A 21,470-nucleotide genomic window follows, 5' to 3' on the forward strand; every position below is an offset into this window, starting at 1 on the left:
ATAACCATAATCAAGGAATATAACAGGACTTAGAAGAAGCATTAAGCACTGCTCCGATTGGGCAACCATTACTTTTTAAGCACCCAAAGGCGTCGACTTTAGTCGTGCAAAGTGGCTAAACCTGTCTAAATTAGTGCCTAAACAGGATATTTTTAGCACATTTTTGCTCGCCACCTCAGGAGGCAGTGATTGCTTTCAAAAGGCGGAACGACTGAATTTCTTCGTCGGGCGCTATCTTGTGGCCAGTCTCTAAAAAACAACAACTTTTGAATCGCCCACCAAATACGAACTAACAGGTGCCAGCTTATACTGATGTCATGTTGACATGGTTAGAATGTCAACACCATCTGTTTAAGGTAACCCTACACTTAACCCAAAGCCTAACCTTAATGCTAATGTTAACATTTTCATAATGTCAACATAATGTCCATGTCAACATTTTCCAGCTGTCGACATTCATGATGTTGGCATTTTAGACATGTCGACATCATAACTTATGACACTGTGAATGTTCATTTAATGCATCCCCTACTTACTAACAGGTTCCTGCAACTAATGATACGTCCACCCTAAACTCCACTGCACACCCTCACCCAGATACTTCCTTACTAACATGCATGACCAGTAATGTCACTGTAAGGGCCATATGTTCAGACGTATGTTTTCTTGTCTTTACTGTAAAACACACAGCAAGCATTCTGAACCCCAGCAGAGCCTGGAGCTCTGCAGAGAAAGGGCCTGATTCAGTGGTGGACGCTAATGCAATTACCAGTGCAATTTTCTCGGCTTCGCAACTGCTGATATCAGCACGTGAAATTGCCACCCAGAAATGAAAAAAAAGAGACGCCCAGTGGAGCTATCGCAACTCATTCGCAATTGCGTACACATTCGCAGCCTATCCGTAATAACAATGAACATTGGGCTTTAAATACTTATTGCAAGTGGGACTGCAGCGGCACTTTGACAAATGCGCCATGCGATTGTGCGCATATGCAGTCTGCCAAAAATCACTCAGTTGCTTGGAACATCAGCATTGCATACTTCTTTGAATCAGGCCCAGAGTTCACTGGGTTCCTTTAGGTGTCTGTTCAAAAGAGTTGCTGCAGTACATCAGTACATACATACAAGCCTGTTCCTGCTACAACTAGGATATGCAAGAATGGGCTGTGTAACTGTATGGCATACAAACCTTCATGATATAATCAATGTCAAATTGTTTTTCCAGTACATTGCGGTGCCTAAAAAAATAACAAATACATAGATTACAATATGGAGTTAACCTGGAGATTTATGAGGAGGACAATAAACACATGCGTCTCAGATTGTACCTCATGCTACCTGGAAATTCTGTTGCTCTATCTGCCATTATGAATGTGTACACTGCATGCTGACCCTGGCATACTGTTTATTTAGTACAGGAAAGAAATTCCACTTTAATGGGTCAGGTGACAATGTGCATGTTACTTTTCTAGATATGTACACAGCATGAAAACACAACATGAGAAAGGATTTATCCACAATAAACCCCTACAAATCTTGAAATAAAACCATCTCCTTTGAAGGAGACCAACCCCCCCCCCCCCCCCCCCACGCACACACACGCACACATTGCAGTAAATTAAGCAACCGAGACTTACCTCATAACTGATGCTTGTAGGCACGATGTTAAATAATAATTAAAGAGTATCCAATTAAGAGGTTTTTCAAGGGAAAATGCAGATTCAAAGACTTCCCAACAAGTGGAGAACACAGCTGCACCTAGAAGTGGTGTCTGACGCCCAGTTTTACCCAGGTAGTTCACTAACAGCATTCTATAAATAAATAAGTGTGCAAAAGTGCTGATTAGTCATATAAAGTTAGGGAATTGTGGTTAGCAGCAAAATTAATTAGAATAGCAAACAGCAGATAAAGGAGCAGTGATTACTCATAAGTAGCAAAGACAAATGACCCAGTTACCACCAGTAAAAAGCGTACACTGGGCGTAATTCAGAGTTGATCGCAGCAGCAAATCTGTTAGCATTTGGGCAAAACCATGCGCACTGCAGGGGGGGCAGATATAACATGTGCAGAGAGAGTTAGATTTGGATGGGTTATTTTGTTTCTGTGCAGGGTAAATACTGGCCGCTTTATTTTTACACTGCAATTTAGATTTCAGTTTGAACACACCCCACCCAAATCTAACTCTCTCTGCACGTTATATCTGCCCCCCCTGCAGTGCACATAGGGGGTAATTCGAAGTTGATCAAAGCAGGAATTTTGTTAGCAGTTGGGCAAAACCATGTGCACTGCAGGGGAGGCAGATTTAACATGTGCAGAGAGAGTTAGATTTGGGTGGGGTGTGTTAAATCTGCAATCTAATTTGCAGTGTAAAAATAAAGTAGCCAGTATTTACCCTGCACATAAATAAAATAACCCACCCAGATCTAACTCTCTCTGCATTGTAACTTAGGGCCTGAATAAGAGTTAGGAAAAAAGTCTGGAAGAGCAAGTAACTGCGCACCTGGATCATGTGCAATGCAAGGGGGGCAAAAAATAAAAAATTATATATATATATATATATATATATATATATATATAAATTTGCATGCAGGGTAAGTACTAGCTGCTTTTGCATGTAGCCCACAAATGCTAGAAATCTTTTTTCTCTGACGTCCTAGTGGATGCTGGGAACTCCGTAAGGACCATGGGGAATAGCGGGCTCCGAAGGAGGCTGGGCACTCTAGAAAGATTTATGACTACCTGGTGTGCACTGGCTCCTCCCACTATGACCCTCCTCCAAGCCTCAGTTAGATTTTGTGCCCGGCCGAGGTTGGATGCACACTAGGGGCTCTCCTGAGCCTTTAGAAAGAAAGTATAGAAATTAGTTTTTTTATTTTCAGTGAGACCTGCTGGCAACAGGCTCACTGCAGCGAGGGACTAAGGGGAGAAGAAGCGAACCTACCTGCTTGCAGCCAGCTTGGGCTTCTTAGGCTACTGGACACCATTAGCTCCAGAGGGATCGACCGCAGGCCCAGTCCTTGGTGTTCGGTCCCGGAGCCGCGCCGCCGTCCCCCTTACAGAGCCAGAAGCAAGAAGAGGTCCAGAAAATCGGCGGCAGAAGACATCAGTCTTCACCAAGGTAGCGCACAGCACTGCAGCTGTGCGCCATTGCTCCTCACACACACTTCACACTCCGGTCACTAAGGGTGCAGGGCGCTGGGGGGGGGCGCCCTGAGCAGCAATAATAACACCTTGGCTGGCAAAAATACCACAATATATAGCCCCAGAGGCTATATATGTGGAAAATACCCCTGCCAGAATATAGGAAAAAGCGGGAGAATAGTCAGCGGAAAAGGGGCGGAGCTATCTCCTTCAGCACACTGGCGCCATTTTCCCTCACAGCTCCGCTGGAAGGAAGCTCCCTGACTCTCCCCTGCAGTCTACACTACAGAAAAGGGTAAAAAAGAGAGGGGGGGGCACTAAATTTAGGCGCAGTATACAATTATATAGAAAAAGCAGCTATAGGGGACATAACTCAGTTAGTCCCTGCATTATATAGCGCTCTGGTGTGTGCTGGCATACTCTCACTCTGTCCCCCCAAAGGGCTTTTGTGGGTCCTGTCCTCTGTTAGAGCATTACCTGTGTGTGTGCGGTGTGTCGGTACGGCTGTGTCGACATGTTTGATGAGGATAATGATGTGGAGACGGAGCAGATGCCTTTAGAAGGGATGTCACCCCCTGCGGGGCAGACACCTGAGTGGATGAGCTTATGGAAAGAAATGAGTGCACGTATAGACTCCTTGCATAAGAAATTTGACGACATGCCAAATGTGGGACAGCCGACTTCTCAGCTCGTGCCTGTCCAGGCGTCTCAAAGGTCATCAGGGGCTCTGAAACGCCCGCTACCTCAGATCGCAGACGCAGATGTCGACACTGATACTGACACCAGTGTCGACGACGATGAGTCTAACCTGATGCCCACTAAGGCCATTCACTGCATGATTGAGGCAACGAAAGAGGTGTTACACATTTCTGATATAAATACAGGTACCACTAAAAAGGGTATTATGTTTGGGGGAAAAAAACTACCCGTAGTTTTTCCCCCATCAGATGAATTAAATGAAGTGTGTGAAGAAGCGTGGGCCTTCCCTGATAAAAAATTGGTAATTCCTAAGAAGGTACTAATGGCGTTCCCTTTCCCGCCAGAGGATAGGTCACGTTGGGAAACACCTCCTAGGGTGGATAAAGCGCTCACACGTTTGTCTAAAAAGGTGGCACTACCGTCTCCGGATACGGCCGCCCTCAAGGAACCTGCTGATAGAAAGCAGGAGGCGATCCTGAAGTCTGTATACACACACTCAGGCATTATACTTAGGCCAGCTATCGCGTCAGCATGGATGTGCAGTGCTGCCGCTGCGTGGTCAGATAAACTGTCAGAAAATATTGACACACTAGACAGAGACACGATTCTGCTAACCATAGACCATATCAAAGACTCAGTCTTATATATGAGAGATGCACAGAGGGAAATCTGCCGGCTGGCATCTAAAGTAAGTGCATTGTCCATTTCTGCTAGGAGAGGCTTATGGACTCGCCAGTGAACAGGAGATGCAGATTCTAAAAGGCACATGGAAGTTTTGCCTTATAAGGGTGAGGAATTATTTGGGGATGGTCTCTTGGACCTAGTTTCCACAGCAACGTCTGGGAAGTCAGCATTTTTACCCCATGTCCCCTCACAGCCTAAGAAGGCGCCAGGTTTATCAGGTTCAGTCCTTTCGGACCCAGAAAAACAAGCGTGGAAAAGGCGGGTCTTTTCTGTCCAGAGTGATTTTTGCACTATTTCGGGTGCACTGAAGAGAAACCTCTTCAGTGCACCCGAAATAGTGCAAAAACCACCACTGCTAAGTGTATGCAGCATGTATGTGACTCATTTGTGAAAGGATACAGTGGAATACGCCACTGTGGTGCAAAAACATGCATTTATTGCCTGAAAGTAAATGAGTGATCACAGGCCATAAAAGGATCTATTAAGAAGCAGAGAGGTGCGACCATCAAGGTGACCAGCGAGTCGGGAGTTCTTCGTCGACTGCTGCAGGAAGGTGTTCGTGCCGGCGATCGATCCGGAAGGCGGAGTTCCCTCTCAAAAAGAGCTGTAAACATATGCTAACGAAAAATCTCTTTTTTACAGGTGCCACATAGCTTTACATTTTTTGAAGCGCTCATTACTGTTTTACCAACCCTTTAGTGAAGCAATAACTATATACATGTATTGCAGAGAGTCCGCACTTGGGACGGGCGCCCAGCATCCACTACGGACTACGAGAAATAGAATTACCGGTGAGTAAATTCTTATTTTCTCTGACGTCCTAGTGAATGCTGGGAACTCCGTAAGGACCATGGGGATTATACCAAAGCTCCCAAACGGGCGGGAGAGTGCGGATGACTCTGCAGCACCGAATGAGCAAACTCATGGTCCTTCTCAGCCAGGGTATCAAACTTGTAGAATTTAGCAAATGTGTTTGAACCCGACCAAGTAGCAGCTCGGCAAAGCTGTAAAGCCGAGACCCCTCGGGCAGCCGACCAAGAAGAGCCCACCTTCCTTGTGGAATGGGCTTTTACTGATTTAGGATGCGGCAGTCCAGCCGCAGAATGTGCTAGCTGAATCGTGCAACAGATCCAGCGAGCAATAGTTTGCTTTGAAGCAGGAGCACCCAGTTTGTTGGGTGCATGCAGGATAAATAGCGAGTCAGTTTTCCTGACTCCAGCCGTCCTGGAAACATAAATTTTCAAAGCTCGAACTACGTCCAGCAACTTGGAAGCCTCCAAGTCCCGAGTAGCCGCAGGCACCACAATAGGTTGGTTCAAATGAAACACTGATACCACCTTTGGGAGAAATTGGGGACGAGTCCTCAATTCTGCCCTGTCCATATGGAAGATCAGATACGGGCTTTTACATGACAAAGCCGCCAATTCTGACACACGCCTAGCTGAAGCCAAGGCCCACAGCATGACCACCTTCCACGTGAGATACTTTAGCTCCACGGTCTTAAGTGGCTCAAACCAGTGTGATTTCAGGAAATCCAACACAACGTTAAGATCCCAAGGTGCCACTGGAGGCACAAAAGGGGGCTGAATATGCAGCACTCCCTTAACAAACGTCTGAACTTCAGGCAGTGAAGCCAGTTCTTTTTGAAAGAAAATAGATAGGGCCGAAATCTGGACCTTTATGGATCCTAATTTTAGGCCCATAGTCACTCCTGACTGTAGGAAGTGCAGGAATCGACCCAGCTGGAATTCCTCTGTAGGGGCCTTCCTGGCCTCACACCAAGCAACATATTTTCGCCATATACGGTGATAAAATTTTGCTGTCACGTCTTTCCTGACCTTTATCAGCGTAGGAATAACTTAATCCGGAATGCCCTTTTCCGCTAGGATCCGGCGTTCAACCGCCATGCCGTCAAACGCAGCCGCGGTAAGTCTTGGAACAGACAGGGCCCCTGCTGTAACAGGTCCTGTCTGAGAGGCAGAGGCCATGGGTCCTCTGAGATCATTTCTTGTAGTTCTGGGTACCAAGTTCTTCTTGGCCAATCCGGAACGATGAGTATAGTTCTTACTCCTCTCTTTCTTACTATCCTCAGTACCTTGGGTATGAGAGGAAGAGGAGGGAACACATAAACCGACTGGTACACCCACGGTGTCATTAGTGCGTCCACAGCTATCGCCTGAGGGTCCCTTGACCTGGCGCAATATTTTTTTAGCTTTTTGTTGAGGCGGGACGCCATCATGTCCACCTGTGGCAGTTCCCAGCGATTTACAATCTGTGTGAAGACTTCTTGATGAAGTCCCCACTCTCCCGGGTGGAGGTCGTGCCTGCTGAGGAAGTCTGCTTCCCAGTTGTCCACTCCCGGAATGAACACTGCTGACAGTGCTAGCACGTGATTCTCCGCCCATCAAAGAATCCTTGTGGCTTCTGCCATTGCCATCCTGCTTCTTGTGCCGCCCTGGCGGTTTATATGGGCGACCGCCGTGATGTTGTCTGACTGAATCAGTACTGGTTGGTTTTGAAGCAGGGGCTCTGCTTGCCTCAGGGAGTTGTAAATGGCCCTTAGTTCAGGTATATTTATGTGTAGTGAAGTCTCCAGACTTGACCACTGTCCTTGGAAGTTTCTTCCCTGAGTGACTGCCCCCCATCCTCGGTGGCTTGCATCCGTGGTCACCAGGACCCAGTCCTGTATGCCGAACCTGCGGCCCTCGAGAAGATGAGCACTCTGCAGCCACCACAACAGAGACACCCTGGCCCTTGGGGACAGGGTGATCAACCGATGCATCTGAAGATGCGATCCGGACCATTTGTCCAACAGATCCCACTGAAAGATCCTTGCATGGAACCTGCCGAAGGGAATTGCTGCGTAAGAAGCCACCATCTTTCCCAGGACTCGCGTGCAGTGATGCACCGACACCTGTTTTGGTTTCATGAGGTCCCTGACCAGAGGTGATAATTCCTGGGCCTTCTCCACCGGGAGAAACACCTTCTTCTGTTCTGTGTCCAGAATCATGCCCAGGAAAAGCAGACGCGTCGCAGGAATCAGCTGCGACTTTGGGATATTCAGAATCCAGCCGTGCTGTTGCAACACTTCCTGAGAGAGTGCTACGCTGACCAACAACTGCTCTCTGTACCTCGCCTTTATGAGGAGATCGTCCAAGTACGGGATAATAATAACTCCCTTCTTCCGAAGGAGTATCATCATTTCGGCCATTACCTTGGTAAATATTCTCGGTGCCGTGGACAGGCCAAACGGCAACGTCTGGAATTGGTAATGACAGTCCTGTACCACAAATCTGAGGTACTCCTGGTGAGGTGGGTAAATGGGGACATGCAAGTAAGCATCTTTGATGTCCAGCGACACCATAAAATCCCCCTCTTCCAGGCTTGCAATGACCGCTCTGAGCGATTCCATCTTGAACTTGAATTTCTTTATATAAGTGTTCAAGGACTTTAAATTCAGAATGGGTCTCACCGAACCGTCCGGTTTCGGTACCACAAACATTGTGGAATAGTAACACCTTCCCTGTTGAAGGAGGGGGACCTTGATTATCACCTGCTGGAGGTACAGCTTGTGAATTGCCGCCAGTACTACCTCCCTTTCCCTGGGAGCAGCTGGCAAGGCAGATTTGAGGTAACGGCGAGGGGGAGTCGCCTCGAACTCCAGCTTGTATCCCTGAGATACAATTTGTACAGCCCATAGATCCACTTGTGAGCGAACCCACTGGTTGCTGAAGTTTCGGAGACGCGCTCCCACCGCACCTGGCTCCGCCTGTGGAGCCCCAACGTCATGCGGTGGACTTAATGGAAGCAGGGGAGGATTTTTGTTCCTGGGAACTGGCTGCCTGGTGCAGCTTCTTTCCTCTACCCTTGCCTCTGGCCAGAAAGGATGCTCCTCTGACCCGCTTGCCTTTCTGAGGTCGAAAGGACTGCACTTGATAATACGGTGCTTTCTTAGGCTGTGAGGGAACCTGAGGCAAAAAAGTCGACTTCCCAGCTGTTGCTGTGGATACGAGGTCCGAGAGACCGTCCCCAAACAATTCCTCACCCCATGTGTTTTTTAGAATCAGTATCACCTGTCCACTGCCGAGTCCATAATACTCTCCTGGCAGAAATGGACATTGCATTAATTCTAGATGCCAGCAGGCAAATGTCCCTCTGGGCATCCCGCATATATAAGACGACGTCTTTTATATGTTCGAGGGTTAGCAAAGCAGTATCCCTGTCGAGGGAATCAATGTTGTCTGACAAGGTATCAGTCCATGCTGCTGCAGCACTACACATCCAGGCTGAAGCAATAGCAGGTCTCAGTAGAGTACCAGAGTGTGTATACACAGACTTCAGGATAGCTTCCTGCATTCTATCCGCAGGCTCCTTTAGGGCGGCCGTATCCTGAGACGGCAGTGCCACCCTTTTAGATAAGCGTGTGAGCGCCTTGTCCACCCTAGGGGATGTTTCCCAACGTAACCTATCCGTTGGCGGGAAAGGGTACGCCATCAGTAACCTCTTAGAAATCACTAGTTTCTTATCAGGGGAACTCCACGCTTCTTCACACAATTCATTTAATTCATCAGATGGGGGAAAAGTCACTGGCTGCTTTTTCTCCCCAAACATAATACCCCTCTTGGTGGTAACCGGGTTAATGTCAGAAATGTGCAATACATCTTTCATTGCAGTAATCATGCATCGGATGGCCTTTGTAGACTGTACATTTGTCTCATCCTCATCTACACTGGAGTCAGACTCCGTGTCGACATCTGTGTCTACCATCTGACCTAGCGGGCGTTTATGAGCCCCCAACGGCTTCTGAGTCGCCTGGGCAGGCGCGGGCTGAGACCCCGGCTGTCCCAAGGCTACTGCGTCATCGAACCTTTTATGTAAGGAGTTGACACTGTCGGTTAAGACCTTCCACATATCCATCCAAACAGGTGTCGGCCCCGTCGGGGGCGACACCACATTTATCTGCCCCTGCTCCGCCTCCACGTAACCCTCCTCATCAAACATGTCGACACAGCCGTACCGACACACCGCACACACACAGGGAATGCTCAGACTGAGGACAGGACCCCACAAAGTCCTTTGGGGAGACAGAGAGAGAGCACACACCACAGCGCTATATAACACAGGGATTCACACTATAAAAAGTGATTTACCCAATAGCTGCTTAAATATCTTATTTACGCCTAAATTTATGTGCCCCCCCCTCTCTTTTTTACCCTTCTTGTATCAGGATACTGCAGGGGAGAGCCTGGGGAGCTGCTTCCAGCGGAGCTGTAAAGGGAAAATGGCAATGGTGTGCTGAGGAAGAAGGCCCCGCCCCCTCAGCGGCGGGCTTCTGTCCCGCGTTTTCTGTAACTTAATGGCGGGGTTTTTTACACATATACAGTTAACTGACTGTATGATGTCTATTTTATGCCAAAAGGTATTATAATTGCTGCCCAGGGCGCCCTCCCCCCCAGCGCCCTGCACCCTACAGTGACCGGAGTGTGTGGTGTGCTGTGGGAGCAATGGCGCACAGCTGCAGTGCTGTGCGCTACCTTAATGAAGACAGGAGTCTTCTGCCGCAGATTTCATCGCTTCTCTTCTGTCTTCTGGCTCTGCAAGGGGGACGGCGGCGCGGCTCCGGGAACGGACGATCGAGGTCAGGCCCTGTGTTCGAACCATCTGGAGCTAATGGTGTCCAGTAGCCTAAGAAGCACAAGCTAGCTGCAAGCAGGTAGGTTTGCTTCTCTCCCCTCAGTCCCACGTAGCAGTGAGTCTGTTGCCAGCAGATCTCACTGAAAATAAAAAACCTAACAAATACTTTCTTTTCTAGCAAGCTCAGGAGAGCCCACTAGGAGCACCCAGCTCTGGCTGGGCACAGATTCTAACTGAGGTCTGGAGGAGGGGCATAGAGTGAGGAGCCAGTGCACACCAGATAGTACCTAATCTTTCTTTTAGAGTGCCCAGTCTCCTGCGGAGCCCGTCTATTCCCCATGGTCCTTACGGAGTTCCCAGCATCCACTAGGACGTCAGAGAAAAAAGAATGAAGAAGTTTTAGTTAGACAGAGTGTGAGTTTCTGGGGCAAGATATATCTGTGGTATATATACATATACTGTACCTAAGGGGCTCTGTAGTTGAGGGCACATGGGAATACTACAGCAGGTTTAGTTAATGTGTCCCACATCTGTATAATTATGTAGTAGGCCAAAGGCAAGCACAGAGGGTCATTACAGGTGCCTGGAATTCCCCCGCTAGAGAACTGGATGCACTGAATTCATTATCCATTGCACAAACTCATTTATAGATATGTATGTATAAATCTTTGCTACATATACTCTATATACATGATCGAGTCACATTATTATGACCACCAGCTAATAGCCAGAATAACCGATTCAGAGACCCATAAGCAGCAGGGTTTGCGGAGCTGTCGTTTTAAACACACGTTTGGTAGCCCCCTAGGTTCACATTGGCGGTAAGCCGCTCTCACATCAATGACACGTGGTGCTCCACGATTATTTGCAATGGTGCCATTTGTCCAGTCACAATATACCTTCACCACAACAGCACGTGAACTGTTCACAAACTGCGCTGTTTTTAGAAATATTGTCACCGTTGCTCCGAAAGCCAATAATCATCCCTTTTTGCAACTCGGATAAATCGTTCCTTTTAATTAAGAAAGATGGATGAGGGGGGAAGGGAGGGGGGACACAACTTTTAGGAGACAGGTGGTCACATCCTCACCTCAGTGATGTCAGTGGGAATTTCCCACTGTTATGTGGGCCACTGTCTGATTCTGTGGAACTCCGTCAGCAGTCAGCCACAGAACACTTCAAGTTCTGTGTGTGGGTTGGCGGGCCGCGGGCGGGAGGACAGGATAGCGCAGGATGGGAGGGCGTGAGGGAGCGTGGTGTGATGTCGGAACGTCACACCGTGATCAGGAACACAGCACAGGGCGGCCAGGAGCACAGCGCAGGGCGGGCAGGAGGAGCACACTTTGACGTCAGCAAGTCACATCGCCAGTCGGACGGTGCTGGACGGGGCTGTGCCTCAGCAGCGCAACTGTCCACTACCCCCAGGAATTTCATTTTTACCCCATTTGGGGTAATTTACCCCTGTTCCCTGACAACTGTTCTAGACAAACCTCTAACGTAGCGTATACTTTCATGTGTACCACAGACAACTGGCTAAAGCAGCATCTCCAAATTTATGAAGATTTATCTAAGTTTACAGATGTTATAAAAGAATGTTGTCCAAATAATAAAAGCTGCGTTACTACAGTAGATAGCAAATTATTTAACTTACTGTGACCTACCCCCTAGCCGGAGCCCTTGGCAGCTCTTTCTGACGCTCCTCCTTTTCTCTTACAGCCCTGACCTGGGAGATGGCTGAGTGGAAGAACCAATCAAAATCTCCAATTAAGAAAGCTTGCAGCCACCACTTTAAAGTGGCAAACACATCTATCTGTAAATAAAATGTTCTCTTTATCTAATAGCAGTCACTAGAATGCTCTCATTTATATCTTGTTCGATAATAGGGGTGGGGAACCTTTTTTCTACCAAGGGCCATTTGGATATTTCTAAAATCTTTCGGGGGGGGATACAAAAAGTATCAAATAAAAAATTAGCCTGACCCCAGTAGTTCTGCCCCCTGTAGATATGTCCCCTGTAGATATGCCCCCATTAAGTTTTCCCCTTTGTAGATATACACCCTAGTAGCGCTGCTTGGAGGGGGTGACAATGCTGCTGGGCTGTGTAGCATACAGGACACTCTGCACCAGATCTGTAACTAGATATTTTGGCACCCTTCGGCGGAAAGTGAATTGGTGCTTCCCCTCCCATATTACAAAGCATGGACAGTGCGCACCGAAGGTGCACAGCACAAATTTAGGGGTATGGCTTTGTGGGGGAAGGGGCGTGGTCACATAATAGTGCCAATTCACATTACACTACACAGTAGTGCCGCTTATACACATTTCACCAGGTAGAACCTCCTATACACACTGCGCCAGGCAGAGCACGTTATACATAATGCGTCAGATAGAGCACATTCTACACTTTGCGCCAGGTAGAGCACGTTCTACACTTTGAGCCAGGCAGAGCACATTATACACTTTGCACCAGGCAGAGCACATTATACACATTGCGCCAGGCAGAGCACATTATACACATTGCACCAGGCAGAGCACATTATACACACTGCACCAGGTAAAGCACATTATACACTTCGCGCCAGGCAGAGAACATTATACACATTGCACCAGGCAGAGCACATTATACACATTGCACCAGGCAGAGCACATTATACACATTGCACCAGGTAAAGCACGTTATACACATTGCGCCAGGCAGAGCACATTATACACACTGCAGCAGGTAAAGCACGTTATACACATTGCGCCAGGCAGAGCATGTTATACACATTGCACCAGGTAAAGCACATTATACACTTTGCACCAGGCAGAGCACATTATACACTTTGCACCAGGCAGAGCACATTATACACATTGCACCAGGTAAAGCACGTTATAGACATTGCGCCAGGCAGAGCAAGTTATACACATTGCGCCAGGCAGAGCATGTTATACACATTGCGCCAGGCAGAGCACGTTATACATATGGCGCCAGGTAGAGCAGGTTATACACACTGAGCCAGGCAGAGCACGTTATACACACTGCGCCAGGTAAAGCACATTATACAAACTGCACCAGGTAAAGCATGTTATACACACTGCACCAGGCAGAGCACGTTATACATAATGCGTCAGATAGAGCACATTCTACACTTTGCGCCAGGTAGAGCACGTTCTACACTTTGAGCCAGGCAGAGCACATTATACACTTTGCACCAGGTAGAGCACATTATACACATTGCACCAGGCAGAGCACATTATACACATTGCACCAGGTAAAGCACGTTATTAGACATTGCGCCAGGCAGAGCACGTTATACAGATTGCGCCAGGCAGAGCACGTTATACATATGGCGCCAGGTAGAGCAAGTTATACACATTGAGCCAGGCAGAGCACGTTATACACACTGCGCCAGGTAAAGCACATTGTACAAACTGAACCAGGTAAAGCATGTTATACACACTGCACCAGGCAGAGCACGTTATACATAATGCGTCAGATAGAGCACATTCTACACTTTGAGCCAGGCAAAGCACATTATACACTTTGCACCAGGCAGAGCACATTATACACATTGCACCAGGCAGAGCACATTATACACATTGCACCAGGTAAAGCACATTATACACATTGCACCAGGTAAAGCACGTTATAGACATTGCGTCAGGCAGAGCATGTTATACAGATTGCGCCAGGCAGAGCACATTATACACATTGCGCCAGGCAGAGCACATTATACACATTGCACTAGGCAGAGCACATTATACACATTGCACCAGGTAAAGCACGTTATAGACATTGCGCCAGGCAGAGCAAGTTATACACATTGCGCCAGGCAGAGCATGTTATACACATTGCGCCAGGCAGAGCACGTTATACATATGGCGCCAGGTAGAGCAGGTTATACACACTGAGCCAGGCAGAGCACGTTATACACACTGCGCCAGGTAAAGCACATTATACAAACTGCACCAGGTAAAGCATGTTATACACACTGCACCAGGCAGAGCACGTTATACATAATGCGTCAGATAGAGCACATTCTACACTTTGCGCCAGGTAGAGCACGTTCTACACTTTGAGCCAGGCAGAGCACATTATACACTTTGCACCAGGTAGAGCACATTATACACATTGCACCAGGCAGAGCACATTATACACATTGCACCAGGTAAAGCACGTTATTAGACATTGCGCCAGGCAGAGCACGTTATACAGATTGCGCCAGGCAGAGCACGTTATACATATGGCGCCAGGTAGAGCAAGTTATACACATTGAGCCAGGCAGAGCACGTTATACACACTGCGCCAGGTAAAGCACATTGTACAAACTGAACCAGGTAAAGCATGTTATACACACTGCACCAGGCAGAGCACGTTATACATAATGCGTCAGATAGAGCACATTCTACACTTTGAGCCAGGCAGAGCACGTTATACACATTGCGCCAGGCAGAGCACGTTCTACACTTTGAGCCAGGCAGAGCACATTATACACTTTGCACCAGGCAGAGCACATTATACACATTGCACCAGGCAGAGCACATTATACACATTGCACCAGGTAAAGCACATTATACACTTTGCGCCAGGCAGAGCACATTATACACACTGCACCAGGTAAAGCACGTTATACACATTGCACCAGGCAGAGCACATTATACACATTGCAGCAGGTAAAGCACGTTATACACATTGCGCCAGGCAGAGCATGTTATACACATTGCACCAGGTAAAGCACATTATACACTTCGCACCAGGTAGAGCACATAATACACTTTGCACCAGGCAGAGCACATTATACACATTGCACCAGGTAAAGCACGTTATAGACATTGCACCAGGTAAAGCACGTTATAGACATTGCGTCAGGCAGAGCATGTTATACAGATTGCGCCAGGCAGAGCACATTATACAGATTGCGCCAGGCAGAGCACATTATACACATTGCACCAGGCAGAGCACATTATACACATTGCACCAGGTAAAGCACGTTATAGACATTGCGCCAGGCAGAGCACATTATACAGATTGCGCCAGGCAGAGCACGTTATACACATTGCGCCAGGCAGAGCACGTTATACACATTGCGCCAGGTAGAGCACGTTATACACATTGAGCCAGGCAGAGCACGTTATATACACTGCGCCAGGTAAAGCACATTATACAAACTGCACCAGGTAAAGCATGTTATACACAATGCACCAGGCAGAACACATTATACACACTGCACCAGGCAAAGAACATTATACACATTGCACCAGGTAAAGCACATTATATACATTGCACCAGGTAAAGCACGTTATAGACATTGCGCCAGGCAGAGCAAGTTATACACATTGCGCCAGGCAGAGCACGTTATACATATGGCGCCAGGTAGAGCAGGTTATACACATTGAGCCAGGCAGAGCACGTTACACACACTGCGCCAGGTAAAGCACATTGTACAAACTGCACCAGGTAAAGCATGTTATACATACTGCACCAGGCAGAGCACGTTATACATAATGCGTCAGATAGAGCACATTCTACACTTTGCACCAGGTAGAGCACGTTCTACACTTTGAGCCAGGCAGAGTACATTATACACTTTGCATCAGGCAGAGCACATTATACACACTGCACCAGGTAGAGCACGTTATACACATTGCACCAGGCAGAGCACATTATACACATTGCAGCAGGTAAAGCACGTTATACACATTGCGCCAGGCAGAGCATGTTATACACATTGCACCAGGTAAAGCACATTATACACTTCGCGCCAGGTAGAGCACATTATACACACTGCACCAGGTAAAGCACATTATACACTTTGCACCAGGCAGAGCACATTATACACATTGCACCAGGTAAAGCACATTATATACATTGCATTGCACCAGGTAGAGCACGTTATACACATTGTGCCAGGTAGAGCACGTTATACATATTACACCAGGCAAAGAACATTATACACATTGCACCAGGTAAAGCACATTATACACAATGCACCAGGCAGAACACATTATACACACTGCACCAGGCAGAGCACATTATACACACTGCACCAGGTAAAGCACATTATACACACTGCACCAGGTAAAGCACATCATATACATTGCACCAGGTAGAGCACGTTATACACATTGTGCCAGGTAGAGCACGTTATACATATTGCACCAGGCAAAGAACATTATACACATTGCACCAGGTAAAGCACATTATACACATTGCACCAGGTAGAGCACGTTATACACACTGCACCAGGTAAAGCACATTATACACTTTGCACCAGGCAGAGCACATTATACACATTGCACCAGGTAAAGCACGTTATAGACATTGCGTCAGGCAGAGCATGTTATACAGATTGCGCCAGGCAGAGCACATTATACACATTGCGCCAGGCAGAGCACATTATACACATTGCACTAGGCAGAGCACATTATACACATTGCACCAGGTAAAGCACGTTATAGACATTGCGCCAGGCAGAGCACGTTATACAGATTGCGCCAGGCAGAGCACGTTATACACATTGCGCCAGGCAGAGCACGTTCTACACTTTGAGCCAGGCAGAGCACATTATACACTTTGCACCAGGCAGAGCACATTATACACATTGCACCAGGCAGAGCACATTATACACATTGCACCAGGTAAAGCACATTATACACTTTGTGCCAGGCAGAGCACATTATACACACTGCACCAGGTAAAGCACGTTATACACATTGCACCAGGCAGAGCACATTATACACATTGCAGCAGGTAAAGCACGTTATACACATTGCGCCAGGCAGAGCATGTTATACACATTGCACCAGGTAAAGCACATTATACACTTCGCACCAGGTAGAGCACATTATACACACTGCACCAGGTAAAGCACATTATACACTTTGCACCAGGCAGAGCACATTATACACATTGCACCAGGTAAAGCACGTTATAGACATTGCACCAGGCAGAGCATGTTATACAGATTGCGCCAGGCAGAGCACATTATACACATTGTGCCAGTCAGAGCACATTATACACATTGTGCCAGTCAGAGCACATTATACACATTGCACCAGGCAGAGCACATTATAGACATTGCACCAGGTAAAGCACGTTATAGACATTGCGTCAGGCAAAGCATGTTATACAGATTGCGCCAGGCAGAGCACATTATACACATTGCGCCAGGCAGAGCACATTATACACATTGCACCAGGCAGAGCACATTATACACATTGCACCAGGTAAAGCACGTTATAGACATTGCGCCAGGCAGAGCACGTTATACAGATTGCGCCAGGCAGAGCACGTTATACACATTGCGCCAGGCAGAGCACGTTCTACATATTGCGCCAGGTAGAGCACGTTATACACATTGAGCCAGGCAGAGCACGTTATATACACTGCGCCAGGTAAAGCACATTATACAAACTGCACCAGGTAAAGCATGTTATACACAATGCACCAGGCAGAACACATTATACACACTGCACCAGGCAAAGAACATTATACACATTGCACCAGGTAAAGCACATTATATACATTGCACCAGGTAAAGCACGTTATAGACATTGCGCCAGGCAGAGCAAGTTATACACATTGCGCCAGGCAGAGCACGTTATACATATGGCGCCAGGTAGAGCAGGTTATACACATTGAGCCAGGCAGAGCACGTTATACACACTGCGCCAGGTAAAGCACATTGTACAAACTGCACCAGGTAAAGCATGTTATACATACTGCACCAGGCAGAGCACGTTATACATAATGCGTCAGATAGAGCACATTCTACACTTTGCACCAGGTAGAGCACGTTCTACACTTTGAGCCAGGCAGAGTACATTATACACTTTGCATCAGGTAGAGCACATTATACACACTGCACCAGGTAAAGCACGTTATACACATTGCACCAGGCAGAGCACATTATACACATTGCAGCAGGTAAAGCACGTTATACACATTGCGCCAGGCAGAGCATGTTATACACATTGCACCAGGTAAAGCACATTATACACTTTGCACCAGGCAGAGCACATTATACACATTGCACCAGGTAAAGCACATTATAGACATTGCACCAGGTAAAGCACGTTATAGACATTGCGTCAGGCAGAGCATGTTATACAGATTGCGCCAGGCAGAGCACGTTATACACATTGCGCCAGGCAGAGCACGTTATACATATTGCGCCAGGTAGAGCACATTATACACATTGAGCCAGGCAGAGCACGTTATATACACTGCGCCAGGTAAAGCACATTATACAAACTGCACCAGGTAAAGCATGTTATACACAATGCACCAGGCAGAACACATTATACACACTGCACCAGGCAAAGAACATTATACACATTGCACCAGGTAAAGGACATTATATACATTGCACCAGGTAGAGCACGTTATACACATTGTGCCAGGCAGAGCACGTTATACATATTGCACCAGGCAAAGAACATTATACACATTGCACCAGGTAAAGCACATTATATACATTGCATTGCACCAGGTAGAGCACGTTATACACATTGTGCCAGGTAGAGCACGTTATACATATTACACCAGGCAAAGAACATTATACACATTGCACCAGGTAAAGCACATTATACACAATGCACCAGGCAGAACACATTATACACACTGCACCAGGCAGAGCACATTATACACACTGCACCAGGTAAAGCACATCATATACATTGCACCAGGTAGAGCACGTTATACACATTGTGCCAGGTAGAGCACGTTATACATATTGCACCAGGCAAAGAACATTATACACATTGCACCAGGTAAAGCACATTATACACATTGCACCAGGTAGAGCACGTTATACACATTGCACCAGGTGGAGCATGTTATACACTTTGCACCAGGTAGAGCACTTATACATTGCAGCCACCTCCTCAGACCCCCCCCCCCTTCCCCAGAGGCCGCACTCTCACCCCACAGCAAGCCCAGCCACCACCCGCTTCACTCACAGGCCCCGCACTCTCACCTTGTGCTGAGGAGAGGAGTGCAATAAGTCAGATTCCTGGCACCTCCGTGGCTACCCCCTGCCGCAATCCCTGACTGAAGCCCAGAGTGCAGCGCTGCGGCTGCATCTGAAGAAAGAAACCATCGGCGTGGCAGCAGTACACATCCCACTTCCCCTGTGTGCGCCAGTGCCCCCAGCCACCTGCTGTCCTGCCACCTACCGCTGGCATCTTCCCTGGTCATGATCCCTGCAAATGGCTTCCTCTGCTGGCTCCTGTAGATTACCGATGTGGCACTGCATAAGGTCACAAGCTTCATGCCCGGCCGGAGATGACAGCCCCCAGCCACACACAGCAGCCTGGATATACCGGGTCTCGTGCGGAGCAGAGAGTGAGGGAAAGGAGGGAGATCACACTCTACATGGTCTCCTCCCCTTCCTCTGCCATTGGAGAATGACAGTGAATGACAGCACAGATCAGAGCGCGTCCTGTGGGACCCGGCGTTTTTAGCACGTATTTGAGAACACTGCTCCCTGGGTTAGGTGAGCCACCGGGCCAGATGAAGAGGCTGTGCGGGCCTTATACGGCCGGCGGGCCAGACGTTCCACACCCCTGTTCTATAGAATGCTGTATGTTGCGCATTTAAATACGGTCTATTGCAAACTGGTCATTAGAATGCTCTCTGTATTGCACAGAGATCACTCAAATGATCTGTGTTTGTAATGTATTGAGATTACTAAATGTATTCTTTTTTATATATTGGTCAGTAGTATGCTGATTATTGTTTATCAGTCAGTGGAATGCTTTCTGTTCTGTACAAATAATTTACTCACCGGTAATTCTATTTCTCGTAGTCCGTAGTGGATGCTGGGTACTCCGTAAGGACCATGGGGAATAGACGGTCTCCGCAGGAGACTGGGCACTCTTAAAAGAAAGATTAGGTACTATCTGGTGTGCACTGGCTCCTCCCTCTATGCCCCTCCTCCAGACCTCAGTTAGGGAAACTGTGCCCGGAAGAGCTGACACTACAAGGAAAGGATTTGGAATCCCGGGTAAGACTCATACCAGCCACACCAATCACACCGTACAACTCGTGATAACTATACCCAGTTAACAGTATGAATAACAACTGAGCCTCACTGAACAGATGGCTCATAACAATAACCCTTTAGTTAAGCAATAACTATACACAAGTATTGCAGACAATCCGCACTTGGGACGGGCTCCCAGCATCCACTACGGACTACGAGAAATAGAATTACCGGTGAGTAAATTCTTATTTTCTCTGACGTCCTAGTGGATGCTGGGTACTCCGTAAGGACCATGGGGATTATACCAAAGCTCCCAAACGGGCGGGAGAGTGCGGATGACTCTGCAGCACCGAATGAGCAAACTCAAGGTCCTCCTCAGCCAGGGTATCAAACTTGTAGAATTTTGCAAACAGGTTTGACCCCGACCAGGTAGCAGCTCGGCAAAGTTGTAATGCCGAGACCCCTTGGGCAGCCGCCCAAGAAGAGCCCCCTTCCTCGTGGAATGGGCTTTTACTGATTTAGGATGCGGCAGTCCAGCCGCAGAATGTGCACGGTGAATCGTGCTACAGATCCAGCGAGCAATAGTCTGCTTAGAAGCAGGAGCACCCAGCTTGTTGGGTGCATGCAGGAGAAACAGCGAGTCAGTATTTTCTGACTCTAGCCGTCCTGGAAACATAGATTTTCAGGGCCCGGACTACATCCAGCAACTTGGAAGCCTCCAAGACCCGAGTAGCCGCAGGCACCACAATAGGTTGGTTCAAATGAAACGCTGATACCACCTTAGGGAGAAATTGGGGACGAGTCCTCAATTCTGCCCTGTCCCTATGGAAGATCAGATAAGGGCTTTCACACGACAAAACCGCCAATTCTGACACACGCCTAGCCGAAGCCAAGGCCATATATATATATATATATGACCACTTTCCACGTGAGATACTTCAACTCCACGTTCTGAAGTGGCTCAAAACAATGTGATTTTAGGAAATCCAACACTACGTTGAGATCCCAAGGTGCCACTGGAGGCACAAAAAGGGGGCTGAATATGCAGCACTCCCTTAACAACGTCTGAACTTCAGGCAGCGTCTTTCCTAGCCTTTAACAGCGTAGGAATCACTTCATCTGGAACGCCCTTTTCCGTTAGGATCCGGCGTTCAACCGCCAAGCCTTCAAACGCAGCCGCGGTAAGTCTTGGAACAGACAGGGCCCCTGCAGTAACAGGTCCTGTCTGAGAGACAGAGGCCATGGGTCCTCCGAGATAATTTCTTGTAGTTCCGGGTACCAAAATCTTCTTGGCCAATCCGGAACTACGAGTATAGTTCTTACTCCTCTCTTACTTACTATCCTC

At 47.7% G+C, this 21,470-nt stretch overlaps 1 protein-coding gene and 1 long non-coding RNA gene across 4 annotated transcripts in view; one reads left to right on the forward strand and one right to left on the reverse strand.

Moving 5' to 3' along the window:
• The window catches only part of LOC134928163 (uncharacterized), a 305,002-nt gene extending 293,045 nt beyond the window's left edge, over window positions 1-11,957 (forward strand). Inside the window, exon 3 of the long non-coding RNA XR_010177844.1 lies at window positions 11,875-11,957. This is a non-coding gene — a long non-coding RNA (uncharacterized LOC134928163). The remainder of the gene's footprint in view (window positions 1-11,874) is intronic.
• Window positions 1-21,470, reverse strand: part of ABHD3 (abhydrolase domain containing 3, phospholipase) — a 120,078-nt gene that overhangs the window by 4,402 nt on the left and 94,206 nt on the right. For all 3 annotated transcript variants that reach the window (XM_063923576.1, XM_063923574.1, XM_063923575.1), the window contains exons 6-7: window positions 1,638-1,811; window positions 1,190-1,238 (exon numbers count right to left, since the gene is read on the reverse strand). In XM_063923576.1, the coding sequence (XP_063779646.1) occupies window positions 1,190-1,238; window positions 1,638-1,811 (223 nt within the window). The remainder of the gene's footprint in view (window positions 1-1,189; window positions 1,239-1,637; window positions 1,812-21,470) is intronic.

The sequence above is a fragment of the Pseudophryne corroboree genome, chromosome 5, assembly GCF_028390025.1.
Source record: "Pseudophryne corroboree isolate aPseCor3 chromosome 5, aPseCor3.hap2, whole genome shotgun sequence".
NCBI lineage: Eukaryota > Metazoa > Chordata > Amphibia > Anura > Myobatrachidae > Pseudophryne > Pseudophryne corroboree.